The sequence below is a fragment of the Narcine bancroftii genome, chromosome 2, assembly GCF_036971445.1.
Source record: "Narcine bancroftii isolate sNarBan1 chromosome 2, sNarBan1.hap1, whole genome shotgun sequence".
Lineage (NCBI taxonomy): Eukaryota > Metazoa > Chordata > Chondrichthyes > Torpediniformes > Narcinidae > Narcine > Narcine bancroftii.
The window spans coordinates 290,612,892-290,637,433 of NC_091470.1; the positions used below are offsets into that span (position 1 = coordinate 290,612,892).

The 24,542-nt window shown below is 39.2% G+C and overlaps 1 protein-coding gene across 8 annotated transcripts in view; it reads right to left on the bottom strand.

Annotated features, from left to right (window-relative positions):
• Window positions 1-24,542, bottom strand: part of prex2 (phosphatidylinositol-3,4,5-trisphosphate-dependent Rac exchange factor 2) — a 351,801-nt gene that overhangs the window by 173,058 nt on the left and 154,201 nt on the right. For 7 of the 8 annotated variants that reach the window (XM_069921299.1, XM_069921297.1, XM_069921296.1 and 4 more), the window contains 8 exons: window positions 24,334-24,483; window positions 21,815-21,959; window positions 18,866-18,966; window positions 17,163-17,266; window positions 15,546-15,595; window positions 8,564-8,639; window positions 6,376-6,448; window positions 5,816-5,958 (listed from right to left, as the gene is read on the bottom strand). In XM_069921299.1, the coding sequence (XP_069777400.1) occupies window positions 5,816-5,958; window positions 6,376-6,448; window positions 8,564-8,639; window positions 15,546-15,595; window positions 17,163-17,266; window positions 18,866-18,966; window positions 21,815-21,959; window positions 24,334-24,483 (842 nt within the window). The remainder of the gene's footprint in view (window positions 1-5,815; window positions 5,959-6,375; window positions 6,449-8,563; window positions 8,640-15,545; window positions 15,596-17,162; window positions 17,267-18,865; window positions 18,967-21,814; window positions 21,960-24,333; window positions 24,484-24,542) is intronic. The other variant, XM_069921298.1, reaches the window with a different exon arrangement.

The window sequence follows — 24,542 nt, forward strand, 5'->3', positions numbered from 1 at the left end:
CTCCTTCCCCAGCCATGTCCGCTGCGCTGGGGAAAGTGACATCATCACAGCCAGTGGCAGTGATGTCATTGCATCAGCCAGGAGTGATGTCACGCCGTGAGCCGGAAGTGATGTCATTGTAGTTCTCAGCGAGGGCTGGTGCAGATGCTCAGGTTACACGCTGTGACGGTTGCTGGTGGGGCCGGATGTTACGCGATCAAAGTTGGGGAAGATGAAAGTCATCACGGGGACAATGGCGCCATCCGGCACGCACACGTGGGGGCGTCCGCGGGGAAGGTAGGGAGGTCATAGAGGGCCGCTGAGCTGCCGGCATATTTAGAGAGGCACACTTCTGCAAAGTGGCCTTTCTTGCCACATCGGGAACAATACTGGTTCCTAGCTGGGCAGTTTTGGCGTGATCGTCGATCTGACCTGCACCAGAACCCACAGTACTTACAGGGACGCCGGGTGCCTGTCGCAGCGACATTCTCCTCCCCAGCTCAACCTGGGGCTGCAACTGCAGTGTGAGAGGGCCATGAGGGAGCCTGGGGAAAAACGGAATCGAAGGCTTCGACGTGCAGGGCTGCTGCTTCCAGGGTTTGGACCACTTCCACTGTCCTGATTAGGGCTGTTTTAGATGTTGTCCTCCAGCAGCTTCTGCCAGATAGCCCTCGAGCGTGGCCCTCGGACGAAGGCATCCCAGACTTGACCTCCTCTACACCTACCCTGGGTTCAGCCAGACACGGCCGGGCCAACTCACGCAAGTGTCCCAGGTAAGACTTAATCGTCTTCCCGGGTTGCTGGGCTCGGGTGTTGAGGAGGTACCTTGCACAGACCACATTCATGGGGGGCTTGTACGTTCTCAAGAGTTTCCATTGTGCTCTTGTACATGGTGCAGCCTTTGGTTACCTGGAAGGCTGGGGGACCCAGCTTTGATCGGAGTAAGACCAACCTCTTCCGATCTGAGTCCAGGATGTCGCCCTCGTGTGCCTCGAACCCACGCTGCCAGATCTCGAATGGCGTGTCTGGGCTTCCGGGTGGCGTGGGTTGAACTCGAGGCTCCCTGCGCACAGGAGTTTTTCCATGGCAGCCGTAGGAAAATTTTGTGGATTAAATTGTGGTGCGCTGTTAGACAGAATCAGACCCACACAAGATAAAGACTGAACAACAGCCTTTAATCCACAAAAGCCTCCACAGAGCCAGGCTGGCTGTGGCTGCAGCAACTCAGTGTGAGACCTCGGGAGGCCGCCACAGGCTTATATCCCGTAGGGTGATTGACACCTGACTGGGTGGGGCTTGATCCATTCAGGCCGACTGATTGGCAGCCGGCCAGGTGTTGTCCTGTCCCCTTCCACTCCTGCAGGTACAGAAGTTGCCCCCTGCATTAGGCTGGTGGTATACCACCACACATACTTAGCCCACTGCTCTACGCACTCAACATCCATGACTGTGTGGTGAAGCAAAATTCAAATGTCCTGTACAAACTTGCCAATGACACCACAATCATCAGCAGAATTACCGAAGGCAATGAGGAGGCGAACAGGAGAGAGATAGATCAGCGAGTTGAATGGTGCCACATCAACCTTGCACATAACGTATGCAAAATTAACTGTGGACTTCAGGAGGAGGAAATCAAGAGAAAACAAACCAGTGACAAGGGTTAACAACTTCACATTTCTGGATGTCAACGTTCTCTGAAGATGTATTGTGACAGAATATAGATGATTTTGGGAGATAAATTGGCGCCGAGTTTGTTAGTGTAGGTCACATATAAACACTTTAAAACAGATCATATTTAAAATACTGGAGCTAGATATGTTGGGGCTTTGCGGAAGCTTTGGAGAGTGCCCAAGAGACTTCAACAATGGATTGTTGTTTACAAAAAGGAAATAGATGAAAGAACTTGTCGGAGCTGCAGACCGTCTGGAGGGGGACCTGCTGTTCTAAGAGGGTCATGTGGTTTTGCAAGCAGAGAGTCAAAGGAGCTTTCTCTTGGCGAGAGTGAGAGAGAGTGAGAGAGAGAGAGAGAGAGAGAGAGACACACACATACAGATCACTTCAACAGTGTTACATTCAGCAACAGCAGCTGGGACTGGAACAGATCAAGCTGGCAGGCTTGTGGAAACCCCATTTGGAAGATGGGTTGTAAATTCTTAGTTCAGCCAGATCAAAGCCCTTGTGTTCATGCAAGAGGAGAGGACTGGCTGTCTAATGTTTCACTTGGAATAAGAGAAACAAGAAGGAACTCTGTAGTGACCTGAAAGAAAGAGGTTATCATCTGGAGAACCCTAATAGGGGCAGTTTCTTAGGCAAGACACTGAAGTAGCTGGGTGTCCAGCAAACAACAAATTTCTCTCTGAAAACCAACAAGAACCTTCCTGAGCAGAAATCATTTACCTTTCAAGCACCAAAGCCTGGAGAACTTTATAAATGCTGAATTCTGTGCACAGTATAAGAATTACCTGCAACCAGTGAACTTGAAGGAATGAGAAGTGAGAATGGACTTTGAACCAAATAATTTTCGCTTAGAATTAGAAGGGGGTCAAGTTAGGTTAGTTAAGTCAATAGTGTGATTCTTTTTTCAAGTTTAAAGTAACTTTTTTTAAGTAACCATTTGTCTTGGTGGATATCTATTGCTGCTGGGTTTATGAGTCCTCTGGGCCTCCATGTTGAGGCAATCATGAAGAAGTCTCGACAACAACTATGCTTCATGAGAAGTTTGAGGAGATTTGTCACCAAAGACCTTGCAAATTTCTACAGGTGTAGCATGGAGAGCATTCTGACTGGTTACTTCTTCACTTCTGCCATCATATTTTTGAATGGTCAATGAACCAGACACTTTCTCTTCTTTTGCACTAATTTACTTCTTCTTTAAAAAAAATGTAATTTACAGCAATGTGGCACCTGTAATACTGCCTCAAAACCACAAATTTCATTAAATTCTGATTCTGGGTTGAAAAAAAGTTAAGAAGTGATAGCAAAGAGGACAGAAAGCTGAGAAGGGTGGTTGCAGAACTGGAGGAAAGGAGACAGAGGGATAGGGAAAGAGAGAGCCATAGGAAGGGGTTAACGAATCAGTAGCCACTTTCAGGTGTTCTCATGTAGATCATGCACCGGCAGTCATGGCTGAGGAAGTGCAGCTGGCATGTTCAGGTGGTCACAGAGTAGACGCTTTTCTGTCACTTGAACGTGCCAGCTGATGGATAGCCATCTACCAGCAAACGTCGGCTCCTCGGGACTGTGGCCTAGACCCGCCCACATTGCCTTGACATCATTACAGCACATCGGGCTGAAGCGGAACACAGAATTGGGAGCACAGAGGACAGAAGAGAAATGCTTATGGGGATGTTGTCAGCCTGTGTCAGCATCCAGGATGAGGTACGTAAACTCCTTGGTGAAATCATGAAATATGTTGAGGTTCTTATCAGATCCATGCGATCTGAACGTCCTATGAATGCTAGGTGACCTGCTGAGTCTCTCCAGCACATTTGCATATTACAGATTCTTCTACTACAATTTGCATACTCCTAACATCTAACTTTGTGACTGTCATCTTAAGAATTCCCTATCAAGTAAAGGAAGTAAACAAAATATCAAAACAAAGAATTATAATAAAATTCCTCCAAATTATGGAGTTTGGTTCTTTTCAATTCTCCCTTATAATCTATTGTCTATTAATCATAGCACCATTTTTTTTTGGCAGATCAGCAAATAATGATCACTTTTTAGATGCCTTCAAAAGACAACAAAATTAAGTGAAATTAGGATACAGTTGATCACTTTCAAGAACATAGGGCTTGAAATTTTTTACATGGCATCATCCAAAGGTGAGCAGCAAAATAATGTTGTTCCCTTAAAAGGGAGAATTGAATCAGTTCACACTGGGACAGGTTAAACTGCAGCACAATGCTCAGTGTGATATTTCGGCAGTCAAGGGTTCTGCAGGAAAGATACAGCTGTCTTTGATCATAATTTTCGTAAAATAGTTCTTTAATTGTGGCAAACAATTAAAATTTATAATAAATTTCAACCTACAGCATACTGAATGAAAGGTGATTAACCTTTTTTAGATTCAGGGGAAATGCCTGCAGAATGGAGAGTGGCTGATGTAGTACCACTTTTTTAAGAAGGGTGGGAGAGAGAATACGGGAAATTATCGGTGGTGGGGAAGATATTGGAATCCATCATTAAAGGAGAAATAGCAGAACACTGAGGAAGGAATAATAGTATCGGTGCTGGTCAGCACGGGTTCCTTAAAGGAAAATCTTACTTGACTAATCTCCTGGAATTTTTCAAAGAGGGTGGACTTGGGAGAGCCAGTGGATGTGGTGTACTTGGACTTCCAGAAAGCCTTTGATAAGGCCCCACACAGGAAGCTAGTTCGCAAAATCAAGGAGCATGGTATTGGGGGTAGGGTGCTGTCATGGATAGATAGTTGGTTGAGAAATAGGAAACAAAGGGATGGGAAAAACCAGTCATTTTCTGGATGGCAGGATGTGACGAGTGGGGTCCCGCTGGTGTTGGGTCCTCAGTTGTTTATCATTTATGTAAATAATTTGGATGAGGGGATTAATAACTACATATGCAAATTCGCAGATGACACTAAACTGGGCGGTAGTGTGAAGTGCGAGGAGGATGTCAGGAAATTGCAAAGGGACTTGGACAGGTTAGAGGAGTGAGCGAAGAAATGGCAGATGAAGTTTAATGTGGGAAAATGGGAGGTTGTCCATTTTGGAGGCAGAAACAAAAGAGCAGGGTATTATTTAAATGGAGTTAAGCTAGGGAGTGGGGTAATGCAAAGGGATCTGGGCGTACCTGTTCACCAGTCATTGAAAACTAGCATGCAGGTTCAGCAAGCGGTAAAGAAGGCGAATGGTATGTTGGCTTTCATAAAGAGGGGATTGGAGTATAGGAGTAGATAAGCCCTCCTGCAGTTGTACAGGGCCCTGGTTAGACCTCACCTGGAGTATTGCGTCCAATTCTGATCCCCATATTTAAGAAAGGACATACTTGCTATAGAGGGAATGCAGTGCAGATTTACAAGGTTAGTTCCCAGGATAGCAGGATTGACATATGTGGATAGGTTAGAAAGACTTGGATTATATGGGATGGATTTTAGAAGGATGAGGGGAGATATGATTGAGGTATTTAGGATTATCAAAGGGCTTGACAGGGTGAAATCAGAGCACATGTTCCCAATGATGGGAGAGACTAGGACTAGAGGGCATATTTTAAGAATACAGGAAAGACCATTTAAGACAGAAATGAGGAGAAATGTTTTTACCCAGAGAGTTGTGGATCTGTGGAATGCATTGCCACAGAGGGTGGTGGGGGAGGATTTGCTGGATAGATTTAAGAGAGAGTTGGATAAGGCTCTTGTGGGCAGGGGAGTTAAGGGTTATGGGGATAAGGCTGGGATTGGTTATTGAAAGGGAAATATCAGCCATGATCCGATAAATGGTGGTGCTGGCTCGACGGGCCAATAGGCCTACTCCAGCACCTATTGATTATTGAATATCCTGGAACAAGGCATCATGGAACTAAATCACATTTAAATCTATAGGAGACTTAAAATTATTTTATTATACTTTTAAATCTATTTATTTACATCAATTTATCTGAATGAACTGTCCAGGTAAACTTATTAACAATAAGGACAAAAGCAAGAAACATTAGATTAACGACCATGTACACTGTACCATTAAGAGAAGAAACATAATTCCCATTTTAAAAAAATAACAAAAAAATTGTTTTGTTTCTGCTTCCAACACTTATTTTTGTCATCAAAATATTCCCAGTTCAAACAATTCCGTTTACGCGAGTCAGAGCTACCTACCAGCAATGATTTGGCAATAACATTTTCAACTATTTTCAAATCATGTCGCATATGTTTCTGTCTTAAGTTTGAGCCTTCTGTTTCCTCATCAGCAAAAAATCGGAAGAGAAGAGGTTCATCCTTAAATTCACTCTTTTCTAGCACTGCAAAGAAAACAGGATATAAATAGAAAGTGGATTAGCAAGGAAACGGAGAGTAGGAATCAAGGCTAAATAATGGTCTTCCAGACATAAAGGGCCTCTTCTGAATGCTCTATTATTTTATTATTATTATTGAAAGCAAAGTTGTTCTAAGATCACACAGTACTGCTCTTATTTACCATAGAAATTTAAATATGAATTTGCTCAGTAAAATTATTTACAAAATGAAAGATGAGGTCCAATTGCATTAAGATGGACTTGTGATATTTATGCATGCAAAATTTCAGTTAAACAAAAGTAAGAAAACTTAACCTTGAAAAGTTTATTTTGTGGCAGCTTTGAAATTCTGCATCAACGTGGCACCATTTTACTTGACCAAGAGAGCTAATGATTTAAATATTATAGGGAATTTAACCTTACCATGGTGCATAAAACCATTGTCACACAGTTCCACGCCCAGGATTATTGCTTCCTCTCTGGTCCTACAGTCTCCCTGGTGGAAAAGTTATAAACATTGAACATTTCATGTTCTAGTAAGATGATGGCTATCAATTCCTGTTCATTTTTTGAAGTATCAAGTTCACAGAGGAAATAATATTACAACATTTATAGTGCAAAATGAGGTACAATTTCATAATCCTTATTTATGGACATAACAACAATTTGCATTTATATAGTGCCTTTAACATAATAAACAACCCGAGACATAGTAAAAGCTTGGTTAAAAAAGTGATATGCTTATAGCAGCATCTTCAAAGGATGGGGAAGGTCATAGAGGGATTTAAAATCATTTGAAGAATTTTTCAATTTATGCGTGGCTCAAGTACAAAAAGCCCCGGTAAATAACTAAATGGGATAAGCTGAATGTTGGAAAAGGCAGCCGTTTTCAAGTCTGAAACTCTTCAAGGGGTCAAATTATATAAAGATTACAGCTTGTTTCAATTGTAGGCAGAGTTAAACTGAGAATAAAGTTTATCGGAGAGAACAAAAAAAAATGGAATATTTCCCCTCAATATTTGTTTTCAGGAAATTATTTCTAATCAGTGATCCAAATGGCAAGAAGAGATAGTTTATCATAGTTGTTTTTGGAAGTGAAACTCATTACTTGGTGTGAAGAACGAAATTACTCTTGTTAGCAGCAATGTATTTATTTTTCCGTCCTTTAAACCATTAGCATTTTGGCATAAACCGTCAAACATTTTGTTGGCATAAACCGTCAAACATTTTGTTGGCAACAAAATAAAGCAATCCTTAAAAATTTTGCTGAATATTAATAGTACTTTCATGGAGCTGTAGAGAGATACATTACGGAAACAGACCCTTCAGCCTTTAAATGATAAACCACCAATTTACACTAATCCCATATGATTCATACTTTATTCTTCTCATATTCACATCAACTCCAGATTTCACTACTCATCCACACACTAGGGGAAATTTACAGCAGCTTATTAAAATACTAATCCATATTTCTTTGTAATTTGAAGCACACAAGGGAAACTCTCACAGGGAGAACTGCAAGTTCCACACATTCAGCAGTAGTGGTCAAGATTGAACCTGGATCCCTGGGAGCTGTGGGGCAACAGCTCCTCCAGCAGTGCCACTGAGCCACCCACTCCACAGACATTGTTTGTTAGAAAGTTTAAGTGCTTTTATTCTTTCCCACAGCAGCCTGAATTGATCTTAGAATAAGAAAGTGAAAATCTCCCCTCACTGACACTTTATACATGGCAGATGAATTTGGTGAACTTTTAAATTGTCTCATGAGGACACCACCCCAGAGTATAAGATGGTTCACAATTTAGCATGCACCTGCCATGTTACCCATTTCATTACTTTTGTAATGGTCTGTTGCACTATTCAGCCAACAGATCATGAGGATTTTAAGTTTAATGACTTGGATCTTTGGAGTTGTTTTATCCCAGGTAGGACAATAGCAAAAGGAAGCTGGACAAATTGATTCATCATCTCCATGACAATGCACAGAAAAAAAACATGCATTTTTAATGCAAGAAGTCTGACAACCAAAGAGGATGAACTCAAGGAATGGTTAAGTACATGGCTGTAGATTAATACAGCCATAACAAAAATATGGCTGAGAGAGGGGCATGGCAGCAACATAAATATACTGGAGGTGAGTTAGAGGTGGAGGTGAAAGGGATAGGGTGTTCCATTTTTGATTAAGGAGAACATTATAGCAGTGAGACTATATGGGTGAAGCTTAGAAGCAAGTTTTCAGGGCAAGGCTCGGTGCAAACTTGAGGACCATTGACAAACCATTTCTTTCCATGGATGCTGTCTCACTTGCTGACCTCCAGCAATTCTTTGTCAACTATTAAACACATTCGACTCTCAGTATGAGCACTGAATACTTAGGAATCAAATTAAACTAAAAATCAGTTCAGAAGTAATCACACGATTATGAACCAGAGGTAAACATAATCTCAAAGCAACTTTACCAATTTAATATAAAATTCAAAAAATACTCGACTTTCCTTCTCTATTTAAGTGGGAGAATCAATTTGAAAGATGTTGTTAACATGCATTTCTAATCAATTTGTTGGGAATCCACAATCAACTTATTTATTAATTTACTTATTTTTTTTACCTGTGCAATTAGCCAGTCCGTCAACTTGTTTGCCATGACAACTGATTTATAAGTTCTCAGATGGTAGTCTTTATCCCTATAAATAAAAACACTTCAGTTAACAGTACACTCTATTAGAAATTCAACACTGCCAATGCCACGCAAGTATTGCTTAAACCTGATGTTTGATGGTTCGACAAATACTATTCATGCAGGAGAGGAACCTGCTCAGGCTGTTATGGAAAAATTTCAGTTGAAACTGCAGTTGGGTAAATCTACCCCCCCCCCCCCCACCCAGCCCCATCCAGAGAATTAAGTAAGAGATCGGCCCTGACTCCTCATTATTTTTTATAAATGGATGATAAAATAGGTTCTGAAGACTGTTTCCTAGCTTGAACAAATGTTTTAGTGTGCCTACAATCATTTGAATTTTTTTTTAAACCAGTATTCCCACATGCCCTTTAAGAGATTTCAGTGAGGAACAAGTTTTTTTTTAAAAAAATACAATTCATTGGGACTTTTCAATTCATTCAACAAGCATTGGATGATATAATTCCCAAAATTCTCTTTGGATATCATCATGGATGAACCATCAATTTTCATATCCAACCAAGAAAACAAAATTAAATAAAAAAATATAATTGGTACACAAGCATAACATTGTACAGGATCATGAACCTCGCAGCTGCTGCAAAGGAGACAATTCACTGAGTCACCTTTACTACTTTCTGCCTTCCTTTTGCTCATCAAGTCAAATCTGTTCGGTTTCTCCTCTGCTTATGCCTTAAAACTATCTCTTTACCAATTTTTCCTACAATTTCCCATGATGTCTTGCCTTTTAAACCTGGGCATGGCACTCATTTTCAGTATACATTAATCAATCAACTTCTGTTCCTTGCCAGCACAGCAGATATCATACTCATCTTTTGCTGCCTTTTTCGCTTTGTCAATTGTTGGGTGCGGTCAATCACCTCAAAAACCTCAGGAAGCTGAACCTTCTGCTCTGATATCCTCACAACTGAGCCTCCTTAGCAAGCCATGTTTTAATATTGATATTGTCTACTGATGAATATGAATAATTTAACTATTCCATACAATTGGAGAGGAAAATGACAGCAGTGGAGGTGTAATGAGGTTGGAGTATAAGGGGACAAGGAGGGGGAAGGGTATTATGGAGCAGTCTGGGCATAATGCATGTTAATTAAATTTGTGAGTTTTAATGTAAATGGGATAAACAGGTAGATTGAGAGAAAAAGAATCTTGGCACACCTAAAGAAATGCAAGTGGACATAGTGTTTTTGCAGGAGGCCCACCTTACGGAACAAGAGCATTTCAAGTTAAAGAGACGGTTGGTGGGTTATGTGGTGATGTCCTCCTTCAATTTCAGGGCCAGGGGAGTGGCCATTTTGAGAGGGAGAAATGACCAATGATGGTTAAGGATGTGGTCGTGGGCACGGCAGGGAAACTCATAATGATGCATTGCCAAATATGCTCAGGACCCTGAACACTTATGAATATTTACACCCCAAATTTTGATGGCAAAAAAATTTATACAGGACATATTTTTGAAAGTATCAAAAGGTTGTGAGAATGTTTTTATTGGAGGAGATTTTAATTTTTGTCTGGACAAGTCAGTAAAGAATGTAGCCATGGCCAGGAAGGTTAAGTCCACCCTGGAATTTATGAAAGATCTGAATCTCATAGATGACTGAAGAAGGCTGAATCCAAGAGAAAGGGATTACTCCTTTTCTTGAGACAACACGATTTCTACACTAGAATTGATTTATTTTTGGCATCAGTCCTATTGGAGGATAGGAATGGAAGCCTGGCTACTGTCAGATGACTCTCCCTTGACTTTATCCATCATAATGCCAGATAGATGGGTGTATAGATGGTGCCTGAATACACTGCTGTTGGGAAAACCAGAATTCTGTAGCTTTGTTAGGGCCCTGATAGAATTGTTCTGTGAGACAAACTGCCTCTCTACTGAGGATAACTTCCTAATATGGGACACATTAAAAGCTTATTTAAGGGGTAAGATCATTGGATATACCAAAAACATCAAAAAGGGGCACAAGAATGAGGTTAATGCCCTAGAACAGGAGATAGCTCAATTGGAAAAAGGATTATTAAAGAGTGGCTTCATATAGACCAATTTCTTTATTGAATGTTGACCACAGTTAATACATGTTGATCAAGCAGGTTTTATTAAAAATCAATATTCAGCAGATAATTTTGTCAAATAAATTGCATTAATTAATGCATCAAAGAAGCAATCCAACCAACCAAGGTTAGTAGCACTAGATGCTGAAAAGGCTTTTGATCAGGTAGAGTGGAATTTTTTACTTAAAGTGTTGGACCACTCTTTACTGGTTGGGTGAAGGCTTTATATAAAAATCTGCTGGCTAGGGTGGTGACTAATGGACAAATTTCATCTTCATTTAATTTGACTAGGTCAATGAGACAAGGTTGTCCATTGTCGCCGACCTTATTTGCTTTGGTCATTGAGCCACTGGTCCAAGCTATTAGACAGGATACTATTATTCAGGGAATTAAAATTGGTAGATGAAAGATTAATTTGTTTGTGGATGATGTGTTAATTTATTTAATGCATCCTAAAGAATCTTTGGAAAGGCTCCAATTTTGTCTGGAACAGTGTGGAGAAATGTCAGGACATAGCTTAATTGAGATAAAAGTGAAATATTATTGATTTCAAATGAAGATTATTTAGATTGTAAACAAATTACATAGTTTTGATGGACTAATAAAATTAAATATTTAGGAGTAATAGTTGATGTTGAATATCAAAATTTATATGAATTGAATGATGTACATTTATTAAATAAAGTTAAATTTGATTTGAAAAAAATGGAAAGATTTACCATTAACTTTGCTAGGACGAGTAAATTTTGTCAAAATGAATATTTTTCCACGTATTCAATATCTTTTTCCAGTCTATTCCTTCTGTAATTCCAAAAACTTTCTTTAAAAATTTAAATGCAGCAGTGTGATTAATTTTATGGAAAGGTAAATTAGCTAGAGTGTCTTTACAAAAATTGACATGGAAGTATGCATTAGGTGGACTTCAATTACTGCATTTTCAGAATTATTATGAAGCTGCCCAATTAAAGTTCATTAATAGAATGTTTGATATAGATCAACCTCCGATTTGGGCTAAAGTTGAGTTAGCACAAGTTGCTGAATTTTCTATTAATCAATTTATTTACAAGTGGAACCCTTCTCTTTTACAAAATTATAATGTACCTGTATTGAGGCATTTGATGAAGATTTGGTATGATAGAGAACAGATTATAAGTACTAAAGGCAAAATTTCAGCTAAGACACCATTGTTTCAGAATAAAATAATTCCTTTTTCAGTTCATAATTATTACTTGAAAGATTGGGACTTGAAGGGTATTAAATTGGTGGAAGATTGCTTTAAGGCAGGCCATTTCTTTTCTTTTGCTCGACTTCAGGAAAAATTTGGAATATTATCTAATTCTTTGTTTGCATATTATCAAGTGCGAGCTATGCTATTGGATAATTTTGGTCGTGAACTGAGTTTACCTAAAACACCTAATTTTGTAATTTTAAGTGAGGATGGATTGAAAAAAGTTTTTATTTCAGAAATGTATGCTTTATTACAAGAAAAAATGATTAAATCAGATTTATATAAAACAAAAAATAAATGGGAAGAGGATTTATCTATATTGTTATCTTTGGAAGAATGGATGACTATGTGTGAAGATAGTGTAACTAAATTAATCAATGTGAGATATAGATTAGTAAATTGTAATTTTTTACATTAGTTATATTTGACTCCTGAGAAATTAAAAAGATATGGTTTTAATCAGATTTGTGTTTTCGTTGTGGAAAGCAAGTTGGTACTTTTTTACATTCAGTTTGGTCATGTGAAAAAGTTAAGCCTTTTTGGCAAAGAATTATGGAGTTTTTGGAAGGTTTATTTAAACTTAAATTGACTTACAATCCATTACTTTTTTTTTAATGGGGTATTTTACAACCTTAACAATTGGTTTGAGACTTGAAAATCTTAATTGGCATTTATTCGGCGTAGCCCAGAAATATATTGCAGTTACTTGGAAGAACAATGTGGAATTGAATATTCAAAGATGGCATTCTGAATTAAGATCTTTTATTCATTTAGGGAAAAAATAACATAATTTACATAATCATTATACTTTTTTTATTAAAATGTGGAATCCTTATCCGAAATGTATGGGGTTAGATAGTTTAAAAGTAATTTTTTTAATGATTTTTTTTATTGCTGTTATGGATGTAATACACTCCACAGAAGTACTTATAATCGTTGGGTTTTTTTTTGGCTCCTTAGGTATATAAAGATTTGTACAAGGGAGTTATGGGAGAGAGTGGGGGCTGGGTAGGAGGGCGGAGGGGGGTTAAAATGTATTTGTAGTATTTTAGTGTACTTTTTGTCATTTTTTTTGTATGGGTCATTAATAAAGTTTAAAAAAAGAGTGGGTACAGAAGAAAAATATAGGAATATGATGAATAAAAAGCTCAAATATAATACGCTACAAACATATAAAACAGAAATATTGATTTTAAGATCGAGACAGCAGTATTATGAGCTGGGGAGAGGGCCCACAAAGCCTTGTCCTGGCAGATGAGGCCTCAAGAATTATTAATGTGATTCAAACAGGGGAAGGTAAAATCTCATATTAACCAAAAGAAATAAACAAAACATTTGTAAAGTTTTAAAAGGAATTGTATAAATTGGATCCTATCAAAATAGACAATTTCTTATTTTCATTGGACCTACCAAATTTAGATCAGGAAGAGCAAGAGGGGCTGAGTGTCCCTTTCTCAAAGAGGAGATTGCATGATTTCCCTACCAAATTTTAAAAAACATTCAAAGATCTGCTAATACCCCTTTATATGAAGGTGGTGGATAAGGCGGTGGAGGCGCGTACCCTCCTGGAGTCTTTCTCAACTGCAATCATCATGGCGATTCCAAAAAAAGGTCTCGTATAGACCCATCTCATTATTAAACACAGATTAAAAGATCATTCAAAAGCATTGGCAGAATATTTGCTGAAATTAACAAATCCAATTCAAGATGGATTTGTAGAAAGGAGGCAATCAGCAAACAATATAATTAGATTGCTTAATATAGTACATCTGGCACAGTTGGGGATGGATCCAGGAGTAGCCGTAGCTCTGGATGCAGAGGACTTTGAAAGACTGGAATGGGACTTTTTGTTTAAGGTAGTGGAGAAGTTTGGATTGGGTTAAACATTTATTAACTGGGTGGAGACTCTACCATAAACCTAAAGCAAAAATTATTACAAATGGGTAGATGTCTCCAATGTTTCCATTGAATAGGTCCAATAGGCATGGCTGTCCATTATCTCTAGCACTGTTCACACTGGCAATTGAGCCATTCAAAGATCAGGCATAAGAGGGTTCAGGATGTGCCAGGAGAGCACAAAATCAACCTTCCTGCTGATGATGTGTTAGTGTATTTGACAGACCCCAAGGGGTCATTGGCCAGGCTGAAAACCCCACTGGAGGATTATAGGAAGGTCTCAGAGTATAAGGTAAATTTGTACAAAAGTGAAATTATGCCTTTGACAGACAGGGATTATAGACAATATCAACAGAGAAGTCGATTTAAATAGCTACAAGAAGGCCTTAAGTATTTGAGAATAAAAATTGAAGAAGAATTGTGTAACTTATACAAACTTAATCATCTCCCTTTGCTCTGGAAGATTGAGGAGGACCTTGATAAATGGAGCTCTCTGCCCATAGTAACTATGTCAGAATGAAGGTGATGCCAAGGAGAAAATATGACACATTTGTTAAAGTGTGGCAACCCCATTTGAAATATATAGACACACAGATTGACTAGTTCCCCCTCCCTTCGAAATATGGACACTATAAAGATCTGTCCCAGCAGGGAAAGGAGTGGAGTTAAGGAACTAGGACATGGTGACTGTGCTTTTTTCAGTTCTGTTTTTTTAAGTCTTTTCTTTTTATTTCTTACCTTTGTCAGGTTGGATTTTTTTTTTAAAGGTTTTGGTGGGGGCTGTGAACCCCATTAGTATTTGTATAATTTGCATGATTATATATTTGGGGGAAAGGGGGGTTGGGGGTGGGGGGAAAGAAGGAAAAATACAGTCTTCTGTACATTATATGAATATTGAAAAAGATTGTACGGTTGCTTGAATTGATTTATGAGTCTATGAAAACCAAAATAAAATATTTTTAAAAACTACTCCATACAATTTGTCCACAAATAATAAAAAATACATACATAAAGGGAATATAGCATTAACATTTTCATTGGTCTCAACTTCGTATGGCTGAATCATGACCAGTGCTTACTTGTTGCTTGCCCAATAAAACTGCTCTGACTTGCAACAATCCTGATTTTTGGAACTTTCACATTTGCATCTCTTGTAAAGGAGAATGAACCAATGCACAACTGCACATAGACATACACCTCTTAATTTACTTAGCTTCCTCCAGCTTTTATTATGCCTTTCTTCTTTCAATCAACTAAGCTGAAGAGAGTAAGAAGATGCATTTTACAATGACAATACCAGATTAAATAATGACACTGTGCAGTCTTGCTTGGAGTTTGGATCTTCTTGTGGTTAGTCAATTGACTCAAGTGGCATGCAACCATGGCAAGACTAATAATGGCTGCAAATAAGCCATATTTTGCATTCATGCTGTCTCACTACAGAAGTCAGCCCCGAGGTTCATGAGATTTGAGGACACTTAGCTTATGCATGTAGAAATATTCAGTCTTGCATTAAATCACTAACCTGAAATTTGTTTTCATGTTATTCATTAGATCAAATTATTTAAAAACTAAAAACATCCAAGTGAATCATTCCATATATAACAGTATGCCAGGGCAGTGTCTGTTCAAAACAAGTTATCTGCATAGAGCAAGTTGTTCAGAACTCTCTTCAAACAATCACTACATATTGAAATAATACTTCATTTTACTTACTTAATCACAGGAGTAAATAGACTATGAAGTCGGTAGTAAAGTCTCACACCCTGTCAACAAAACATAATCCTTTCCATCAGCAAAATAACACAATAGAGAGACGCATCTGCAGTTAAGAACCGACAAGCTGCCATGTCATGTACTTCTGGTTCTAAAGGAGCTCGCTTTCCTTTAGCTCCCTGCCCTGTTGATCGTCAGGCGGCCGGTGACGCTGTCCACTGTCAGGCTATGCCATATGTGGGCTGGACAAAGCATTGGGGGGGGGGTGGGGGGAGAAGAAGCAGTGTGCGCCATCGTGCTGCCTAGCAAAATGGCTGCTGCTCAGCGCTGCAAAATGGCAGCAGCTAGGCCTTGCAGCACAATTGCTCCACCGAGGAGGGAGGGGAGTAACCGGTGCAGACTCGAAAGGCCAACATGGCCTGTTTCCGCTCCGTAAATGGTTATATGGTTATAAGCAGAATGACATTTATGGCTTTACATGTGCAAATTTTTTTTCGGATTTCATGGGTTATGCAATTGTTCCCTTCTCAACTGATGCCTGGATGACCTCTATAAATGGTGGCTTGCTATTTTATTTCATACATATACAAGTAGCTTCAACAATTTCACATTTCCCCCTCCCTCATTCAACCTTTCTTCTTTTACTCTTTATGAACTTGGAAAAACTCTTCATCCATGGTCTCTTTTCTTTTTATCCATCTTTTGTGTCTAACAAGCTTTGCCTTTCTCCTCATTCCATTCTCCCTCATCTCTGTTTCCTAAACTGGAAAGCTTTGGTTTGGAGGACACACTCTCAGGATAAGATGGCCCTCATGAGGGACACAGGGGAATAAGTTTTTTTTACTCAATACGTAAATCTATAGAACTCTTTATATCAGAGGGGATATGAATGGTTAATCATTGAGTAAATCTACAAATGAAATCAATAGGGATTTTTTTTAAAGCAAGGGCATCACAGCATTGATCCAGGAGGGGGTGTGGGAGGAATGCAGTTGAGAGACAGAGTATAGGATTGGCACACTTTATTGAATTATGGAACAAGCTTGAGGGATGTAACAGTATTCCTGATCCCATGTATGTCACAGTGAAGTTTATTAATTCAGACATCTTGTTTTTTTAAAACAAAATCTAGGATTAAAGTTAAATCACATAATGGGATTTCACTGACTGTTTTTCATATGAAAACATTAACATTGGAGAGTGAAATACTAACCATGGAAACCTAACATTCGGACCATCTGGAAATCAGAGAGAAAATGGAATGCTGAGCATTTCCAACATTCTCTTTGATTTTTGGTTTCCAGCAACTACGATGTTCTGCATCTTACTGTTCTTGCAACAGAATCCTGAAAAATCAGGCAGTGGGAGAAATTCAAGACAAGATAAAGGATCAGCAATTATCATTTAAAACTTGTACAATCATGGGGTCTTAATGGTCTTTGCCTGCTTCTGTTTTTTTTAAATTTTGTTTCATCTTTATCTGCAGCAGGTAATAATACAATCACTGCTTTAAAAACTCCGTTTCAAAAAAATACATGCATTAACTCTGTACAATTCCTTTAGCTTTGAAAAAAATACTGATATGCAGCATCAATCAATTCTGTATGAGATCAGTACCTTAGAAATAACATCCTGAATTTCACATCTTGGATGATATGTTCCATCATCATATCGAAATCTGTACAGCATATTATCAGGTTTAAACTGGTGTTTATCTGTTACTGAATATCAAAGTGTATGAGTCAAAAATGAGCAGCCACAAAAATAACAAGAATATTGTTTAAAAGCTCTGCACTGTTGAACAATAACAATTAACTAAATGTGAATATAATTTAAATAATAATTAATATAAATGTATTTTAACAATAATTAAGAGTACATGCTCAGTGAAGATTTTCCATTTCCAGTTCCAATATAAAGATACAATTCTACATAATTGCATTTAAATTATCAGTCAATCTCATTTAGACAGTGAAAGTACTTGAAATCTGCAAAGTTCTTGCATTTAAATTAACCATTTAATAATCATACTCATAAATTACATATTGCAAGCTGTTTCTGCGTGCTGTGTCCGTTGTTATGTAAATGCGACTTGCACATGCACGTGCACAAATCCTGTAAGTGCTGTCCATGGAACTGATGGTGCAAAGTTCAGAATAGCAGGACCCAACAAAAGATAAATTACAAATACACCTGTAACCAAACAGCGATTTCAAACTTAAATTATATTTGCCATTAGGGAGTAATTGGGCCATCCTAAATATCTTGAAAGTACATTATAACTCCGATTATCCGAAATGGTTGGGACCGTGCCCATGTCGGATCTCTTTTTTTCAGATAACTGCTCTTTTTTATTTAAACAGCCCAGCAGCAATAAAAAAAATCGCTTGTAACATGTTTAAACAACAACATGTGATGAGGGAAGGCTTTGTAAACATGAAGTAATATTTAATTCACACCAAAAAGCATGAACAAAATACTGTAAGATAAATCACCAAACACTTGAAATTCTACTCACAATCACAGTGCTATCTGCAGACCTCTTTGCCATCGCAAAACCCTCAAGTGCTTCATTGGAATCAAAATGGAGACTCAGACATGCAAATGAGCAAGCTGGTTTTAAATTTTTTTTCCAAACTGTAAGTGAATTCGGCACCGGGAGAAAAAAATCGAAAAAAAAATTTTGACCGTTGCAGGAATCCTCATTTACCTGATATTTTTGCGATAGTCCTCCAAAAATTTCAGATAAATGAAGATTTTGGAGAATCCGATTTTGGATAATTGGAGTTATACTGTAGCTTTGATATTTTATATTACACTGACAGACAAAATTAAAAGTGAGCAATTTTTCAAGAAACAGAACAGCTTGCAAGGGAACTGCAGCCAGTTTACTGCCCATGCACAATTGAGAATGGTTCCTTCAAATAATTGTTGGAGTAAGTTCCATTCTAAATCTGAAGAAAGTTCAAGTGAGTCGATTTCAGGGTAAATGTACAGTTAAGGGTAAAAGCTGCCTAAGGAAGACAGAGATAATTTTACTCCACAATGGAATATAATTCACATTATTTAATATTCAAAAATTGCATATAAGATTGTGCAACATGTTATTTATATGGTGTTTGTGGCAATTGCTCATGTAGGCCTGTTTCCGCTCTGTAAATGGTTATAATAAACTTCTTATAAAGCTGTGTGTTATTTTGTGTGGCTTGATTGGAATTTTCCCCATCTGACAAGGGTTAGGTCAAATTCAAAGAATAGGTAGAAGAGTTGCACACTCCATGTACCCTAATCTGCCACATTCTAACCCCGCAATCACTCACCATGATGAATGATTCCATTCTCCAACAGTGCTTGGCCCAGATGAACTCCTTCTTCAGGTTTACTGATCTCTTTTATTTCCATCAGCCATGTGACAAACTCACTAAAGCATCAAAGCAACAAGAAAAGTAAAGCAGCAATTAAGTCTATAATTCATATCAAAATATTACTGTTCCTTTAAAAAAAAATCAGTCATTACCTTACCTCATGCTGAATGTTAACCTGTCAAGATGAAAGCACTCTTTACAAAATTGGCTATCCTCAGAAGACATTGCCATTCTATGGCTAATATAACATTTGATGCAAGCCATAATTCTCATTCATGGGTTCACCACAGATCATTCTCAGTTCAGAATTAGGTTAAGTAAGCTTGTGTAATCACCCAATGTTACAAAAACAGCTTCTTCCCCTCTGCCATCAAATTTCTGAATGGGCAATGAACGACAGGTACCTTCTCACTTTTTTCTCTTCTTTTGCACTAATTTATTTATTTTTAAATAATGCATTTATGGAAAATTAATTTATAGCAATTTTTGGACTTGTAATGCATAATACTGCTGCCCAAAAACAACAAATTTTGTGGCACATGTTCATGACAATAAATCCAATTCTGATTCTGACTATCCTCTTCTCAATCTCAAAATTCAATTTCTTGACATGCACAAAAAATACACAAAAATCTTTTTACCTTTGTTTGCCCTGTAAAGGCTTACAAAGACAGCCTTCTGTAGACAATTTTTTCTACTACAATATGCCTGGGCTTCACCTCCAACAAAATCCCTGCTAGAGTTAAGTTAAGCCACAAGATAAATAGGAAAGCATTCACTTCCCCTCCAGAACTAAGGACAACCTAACCAGAGAAGCAATTTACACCATGCCAACAACTCTTCCATATGTGCATCCAAGAGGCAATCAGTCTATTGCTGATTCATTCAACAGAATGAGCCCACACTCGAACACTAACATCCAGAAGACAAAGGTTTTGTATTGAACTGTCATGGATATGGACCATTCCCCAAAATATAGATCTAAATCAAGATTGTTGAAAACTTGAATCACAACACAGCTCTTTGGGAGAGATGGAGATGCAAAGAAGGGGTGCATGAGAGGACCTAGACAGATGATGGGAAAGGAACAAATGAGGAGTGAGTTACTTTAATTTGGAGAATTTGCAATGTACCTGTAAATTGTACACTGTAGCTTCAATTCTAATGGAACTTAACACATTCTGAACAAAGCCACTGATTTGATTGCCACACCATCAACAGCCCTAAATATTAATTCAAAAACTACAAAGTATAATGCATTTAGTTGACCAAGTTACTCTAAAAGCACCTTCTAAACCTGCAACCTCTGCCACCAATATTGAGGATCATTGTCTCACCTGAAAGAACTCTTTGGATTCCTGGATGAAGATGAGGGAGGAGGTGTAAAAGCACGTGTGAAAGAGAGACAGAGAGAGATCATGTCAAGTTTATTGTCATCTGATTATGCAAGTACAACCCAACTAAACAGCATTCTTGGTGCAAAACATGCAGACACACAACCAGACATAACATACTTATAGACAAATAATACAAAGTCAAGACAAGTATTTATCCATATCAATAAATAAAGAAATACTGTTTTGTACATTTGAGAGTCTTGAATGGTTAGTGTGAGCAGTTCCTTTGGTCATTCAGCATTTTCTCACTACTCCTGGGAAGAAGCTGTTCCTCAGCCTGGTGGTGTTGGCTCTGATACTCCTGTATCTCTTCCCCGATGGGAGCAGCTGAATCATGCTGCGCACAGGGAATTGCGCACCCATTTCAGGCAATGAGTTGATGGGGGAGGGAGGGAGACTCCAATGATCCTCTCTGCCACTCTTATGGTCCTGTGGATTGTCCTCCTATCCACTTCTCTACAGCAACCATACCACACGGTGATGCAGCTGATAGGATGCTCTCGATAGAGCTAATGACATAATGGTGGCCTGTAACCTTGCCTGCTTCAGTCTTTTTAGGAATTGTACTCACTGTTGCACCTTCCTGACAAGTGAGATAGGGCAGCACAGCTAGCGTAGCAGTTAGCGCAACACCTTTACAGTGCCAGCGATCAGGACCGGGGTTTGAAGCCCACACTGTCTATGAGGAGTTTGTACATTCTCCCCATGTCTGCCTAGGTTTTCCTAGGGGGCTCCGGTTTCCTCCCACCATTCAAAATGTACCGTGGTGTAGGTTAATTGGGTGGCGTGGACTCGTCGGCTGAAGTGGCCTATATGGCTAAGTCACTAGTTCAGTGAACTCCAAGGAACTCCAAGGTACTTGGTGCTCTCCACTCTCTCTACTACAGAGTTGTTCATATGTAGTGGAGGGTGGTCGTTCCTGGTCCTCCTGATGTCTTGCCTTGTCTGCCTTGAGATCAGGTTGTTACTTTTGCATCATTTCAGGAGATTTTCCACTTCTTCTCTGTGGTGTGACTCATTGTTGATACTGCTGAGGCAAGCTAATGTTGTGTCGTCTACAAACAACAGATGTTGGAACTAGATCTGGCAATGCAGTCGTGGGTCAGCAGCATGAATAGAAGTGGGCAAAGCACACAACTCTAATGTTGACGTAGAAAACTGATGTTGAATGGAACATATGCCTGGTGGTGAGCTGTAGCAATGAATGATGTGCTGAATCAGAGCCTGGTGAGGTGAATGGCAATGATTTTTGTTTCCCTTTCCCTCTCATTGATTTCTGTCATAAACCACATGCAACAACAATGGATGAGGGAGGTTCAACTATCTAGGCACTTTCTCTTGAAACATCCACAGTCAACATTTCAATCACGGTATTCATGGTCTATGAGTCCATGAAAACTTCATTAATTGATGGCTGATTTTTTTTTTCCCAAAGGACAAGCAAAAGAGAGAATACTGTCAGAGAAAATGTGGCAGCAAAGGTGGAAATTTCAATCTCATATCCTACCTGCCCAAGAAGCATTTTGGAAATGTGCTGAGTTTCCGCTTTCTGTCTTTGATTAAATGTTCCTGTTTACACAGCATATGGTAAAGCTTTTCCCCTTTTTCGGAGATCATCATCCAGGTATCTTGTTCCACACCTAGTTTCAAACCTAGTGAGCATAATGCAACAAACTTTACTTTTCAGTATTTTTAATTGTTACTGGTTTCTAGAAACAATATTGCCTGGTTCTCACAACACAGAATAAAAAACAACATTCCGCAGTTACAATTAGGTTTTTAGAGTAGAGCAGAATAGCAACTATTTCTTGGCTTCTCAGCATATCTTTCTTTGGCTTGGCTTCGCGGACGAAGATTTATGGAGGGGGTAAATGTCCACGTCAGCTGCAGGCTCGTTTGTGGCTGACAAGTCCGATGCGGGACAGGCAGACACGAATGCAGCGGTTGCAAGGGAAAATTGGTGGGTTGGGGTTGGGTGTTGGGTTTTTCCTCCTTTGCCTTTTGTCAGTGAGGTGGGCTCTGCGGTCTTCTTCAAAGGAGGTTGCTGCCCGCCAAACTGTGAGGCGCCAAGATGCACGGTTTGAGGCGTTATCAGCATATAAATCAGCAGTAAAAATACAAAAAATTTAAATAACAACAATTACTATTTATTTATTTCCCCTTCTTAGGCATTTCCTCTGGATCAAGGAAAACTTACTTCCACACCAGATGATTGTGGCTGATACGGTCAACATGGAACACAGCCTCTGCCATAGGAGGATTTTGATTGGTTGGCAATTTCTGAAATGTATGCTCTTTTACTATTTACACTGAGCTTCTGATGCATGATTCAAGTTTGTCAGTGCCGCTCTGAATGGTTTTTCTTCACCTTGAGCAGTTGTTGGATTCCAGGAATTAGCAAGGATGGTTTTGAAACGTTTTCAGGAGATGTTTTGCCACAGCAGTGGTCAGAAATCAATTCCACTGATGGGCATGCGACCCCGATTGGCTCTAATTAGAGGTTTAGAGCTGAAGATGTTAGCCTAAGTAGGGTTTGACTCCGGTTTACTAATCCTGCCAAAGGATTTGAACGATTCTTCAGAGACAATGTTGGCGACATTCCCTGTTGCCTAAGTATTGAGATAAGATGACAACTGGAGTATTGAAGACCTATGGTTCCAATCATCAGCAAAGTGATGGAAGCCATTCATCAAAATTGCTATCAATAGACACTTACACACCATTGTCTTACTCACCAATGCCTGGTGCACCAATTTCACCAGATTCAGTCCATTCTAAATACACCACAACCTCGGTACAAATATAGATAAAAACACTGAATTCCAGATAAGAGATGAGAGTGATTCTCTTGATACCAGGATATGACCGAATATGGCATCAAGGTCACTTGGTGAAGTCAGTTTTTGAGAAAACTGAAGAAAAAAACTTCAGTAACTGAGCAAATTATTGGAGGACAGACAATGCTCCAAACCTGGACAATTGCTGATGGTTACATCATGGTCAATTCCACTTGCAGCACCTCAGAAAATGAAACAGCCCATGCCTGCATGCAGCAAGACGAACACAACATTCAGCCATGGAGACTGGCAAGTAAAGTCAGTGCATGTGATGGACTTGACTAGGTTTGCACTTTTTGGAGCCTCAGCATTTCTGTGCATTCAAGCTTCCAAACCAATGCAACCAGTCTGAATACGTCTCACAGTCTGCTTGTAGAAGTTTGGTAGAATAGATGAACACATACCAAATCTCATCAGACTTCTTAGAAACTAGGGGTGTCGTTGCGCCTTCTTTGTGGTCGCCTCATTATGCTGGTTCCAGGAGAGGTCCTTCGATATATGATACATAGGAACTTGAAGATATTAACCTTCTCCACCACCATCCCACCAATGAAGACAGCTGCATAGTCCCTCAGCCTCCCTTTCCACTATAAGCTTGCTGTATTGAGAAGCAACTTATCGGTTGGCACCAAAGGCCTTACCACCATTTACAAAGTACAAGTCAGGAGTATGACGGACTGCCTGCTACTAACCTATACGAGCACAGCACCAACTATCAGCAAAGTTCGACATAATCCAGGACTAATTATCCCACTTGTTTGGCACATTATTTACTTTCCTAAACATTCACTCCCTCCTCCACCAGCAACCTCAGCCTCTACCAGATACAAAATAATGCCAATCACTCAGTCAGCAAGGCCCAACCACAACTTCCACCACCAAAAAGGATCAAGATTTGCAAGCTCACTGACAAATGGATTTGTAGCCACACTCAGCTACTTCTGTCTTAACCATACCCTCCCAGAAATGCATGGGATGACCATTCCTAAATCACTAGCAGAGGGAGTGTGTGCAGGAGCAAAAGATACCAGAACATGGCCAGATTCACAATCAAGTGTGCAGCTGGAAGCAAGAGACCAGAAAGGGAGATACGTATAAGAGTTGGAGTGTAGGAATACAGAGAAATTCCAAGAGCAGATATTCATTAATTTCATTATTGCTTATCAAAATGTAAAGTTAGGAAGCTTACTCTTTCTTCGTTCTCGCTCCTTTAGAAAGGCTTCCAGCCATTCCTGTTTGGCTTCTGATGACTTTGCCATGCAGACAAACCATTTATTTTTGGCAGTGTTATGTATTTTCCAACCATTGATCACTGTATGACCACTGCTATGATAATCCGCTAGAGAAAAGAACAAAGGTGATTATACACATTATGTTTAACCCTAACAAAGGGAATGT